Source organism: Otolemur garnettii, unplaced genomic scaffold (genome assembly GCF_000181295.1).
Source record: "Otolemur garnettii isolate 467f Iridium unplaced genomic scaffold, OtoGar3 scaffold00190, whole genome shotgun sequence".
Classification (NCBI taxonomy): Eukaryota; Metazoa; Chordata; class Mammalia; order Primates; family Galagidae; genus Otolemur; species Otolemur garnettii.
Genome location: NW_003852585.1, coordinates 2,162,521 through 2,165,315, shown reverse-complemented (window position 1 = coordinate 2,165,315; position 2,795 = coordinate 2,162,521). Strand labels below are relative to the sequence as shown.

Here is a 2,795-nt window from a genome sequence, read left to right as displayed (position 1 = left end):
TTCCTCAAAGGAACAGGACCACAGATCTTTCAGTTTTTTTTTTTTTTTTTTTTTTTTTTTTTTTTTTGGTCTCACTTTTTATCTCTGTGGGTTCCTCAAGATGGTCAGGGTAGAGAGTGGCCTCCAGCATCTCTGGGTCACATCCGCACTGCTCAGGATCTAAGTGGAAAGCCTGGGATTGTCCAAGCTTGGGTAACTCACCTATACATGGGGGCAGGAGGAGGAAGCAATCAGCCCTCTCCTTTCCTTTCCTGCACAGAATCCTATCCTATGAAGTCAGGGAAGGCAGTTCCCCAAAGTAGAGAGAAGTGTCCTTATCAGAAAAAGGGGGGAGGGATGGGGTGCAGATGGTAATAACAGGTTACTCATGGTCAGTAGTTGGGTTTCTACAGTTTCTTCCTACATGCAGCTGGATGGGTAGTGACAGAGAAAAAGGCATTATGACAAGGACGGTGTGATATAAGCAGCCAGTAAAAGTGACTTAGCCTATAAAAGGGAAATCCAAATTCCTTCTTTTTCCTTTCCTCTCTCTCATAGTTCAAAATTGCGGTAAATAGATTCCTGGCATGTGACAAAGATTTCTGCCCACACAGCAAGTGCTTTTACTTATATTTTCAACCACACAGACAACCTCTGGGCTGTCTTGATTATAGACTGGAATTTAGGTTACTAGCACAGAACATCCCTTTTCTATATTTTACTGTTTAGGTCATTTTATATGAATTGCCTGGTGTTTCTGTCCTTCAGATACGTGAGTATGGACTTAATAAGTGATGTGACTTTTTAAAGGCCTGAAATGCAATTTAAAGTGACAGTTACCTGCAAGGTAAATTTTCATAAGCATCTTTTGCCTGCTAGCTTGATTTCTTCAGTGTCTTGATGAATTGGGATAGCAGCTTGGCCCCTATGGACAATTGTTAATTCTCTAACTGCCTAGTTAGCTTTTATGGTCCTTTAGGTCAGGTGAGCACAGCCTGACCACTTGCCAGCTATGTGACTGTAGGCAAAACCGGAGCCTTTCTGGAAATTTTCTCATCTGTAAAATGGGTCACTGTGAGGCTGGGTGAAGCTACAGGTAGAGAAATGCTTTGAACACTTCAGAGCACTGTGGAAGTAGAAGATGCTATTTTTCTTTGCATTGTTGTGTTTTCATTTAAGACAATTGGCTAGCATGTGTGCTGCTGGCTTCAGGTCAGTGGATCAGCCACTGTAGGTTGGTAGTGATATGAAAGGACAGCAACTTTCTAACAGGGAATGTCCCCTCTGTGCCTCAGTTTTTTCTTCTCAAAAACAAGTTGGCTATTTCCTGTTCTGCCTTCTTGCCACTCCATTGTTGTGAGAATCTGATCGATTATAATAAATCTGGAAGAGCCTTTTGTAAATTCTCAGAGCACTTACTGAAATATAAGGTAGTGTTAGTACTACACATACAATGTCATTTTTCTAGTCTATTCTTTATTAAATCACATGATCAGCTTTACTCCACTAAGAGTCTCTTTAGTTCATTCAAAAGTACACTACTTTCTGGATTTAAAACTATAGTACAAAATTGATTGAATGTTTGAAAATCATATGCTGTAAGATAAGTATTTCACTTTAGAATTCATTCTCTATATACATTATATTAAGAATATTTCTTCCATATAATTGTAATAGAGTAAAATTCCAATAAGTGAGAGAGAATAGTTAGTCAAACTGTCTAACAACTAGAATCTTAAACTTGGTTTTTAAAATCATTGGTGAGTCATTTAAAATTAATCTGAGACCTAATCTTACTTCCTACTTGTCAATCACTATTTCAATTCTTGTGTTAAATGTAAAAGTAACCAAATAGTGTAATAAAAGTTCATTAATCTAAAAAGAAATGTGCATATATTCCTATTTAGTGCTCATTTTTTCAACAAGAGCCTACATTTTGAAGTTTTTTAATAATGCTATTTCTTTTAGTCCTACAGGATCACATGTTGAATGGTGTAAACAGCTTATAGCAGCTACAATTTCTAGTCAGATTTCAGGTTCAGTGACATCAGAAAATGTATCCAGAGATTATAAGGTAAGCAATATTCAGTGATTAATTAATTTTTAATATATTAAGTAGCCAAGAAGCTTTGCAGTTTTAATTCAAGTGAGCCTATTGCCCCTTGATGCTCAGCTACCATTTTGCTTAGTAATATGGATGAAAGAAAAAATTTAGAAAAGAAATTTTACCAGTATGCAGGATATGTGATCATAGTTTGTAATTCAGAGGAAAAGCTATTTTTAGATTATGATGATTCTTTTAAAACTGAGTTTCATTTTACTATAATAAATGCATGTATTTTCTTTGTTAGTGTTCTGAATTTCAGAAAGTACCTTGATGTACAGGATTTCTCTAACTTCAGAATTTGTTTTTATATTTACATATCTGTGAGTATTCAGCGTTAACCTATGATACTAGAATGCAAAAAAAAACTGCAAAATCTCAAAAGACTATTTTATGGACAGCTTTATTTTTTAGGGCTTATAGAAGTGAGAAATCTCTTTTTGTTTATTTTAAAAGTTGGATTCCTGGTTATTCTAAAGTTAAGAGTGATACGTTTTATTTTAAAAGTTGGATTCCTGGTTATTCTAAAGTTAAGAGTGATAAGTTCCTTGTTGGCAGGCAGTGGGGCTCTTTTACTCACCACTGGTTTCCCAGCATGATCCTGGAACACAATAGGTACTCAGTGAATACTTTTTTTTAAAAATTAATTTATTTATTTTTTATTTTTTTTTTATTGAATGGTAACTATGTACATTAATGCACTTCTGGGGTA

General features: G+C 35.3%; 1 protein-coding gene across 2 annotated transcripts in view; it reads left to right on the top strand.

Moving 5' to 3' along the window:
• Window positions 1–2,795, top strand: part of MTMR1 (myotubularin related protein 1) — a 70,033-nt gene that overhangs the window by 3,779 nt on the left and 63,459 nt on the right. For both annotated transcript variants that reach the window (XM_023507576.1, XM_003800938.3), the window contains exon 2: window positions 1,948–2,053. In XM_023507576.1, coding sequence (XP_023363344.1) covers window positions 1,948–2,053 — 106 coding nt within the window. The remainder of the gene's footprint in view (window positions 1–1,947; window positions 2,054–2,795) is intronic.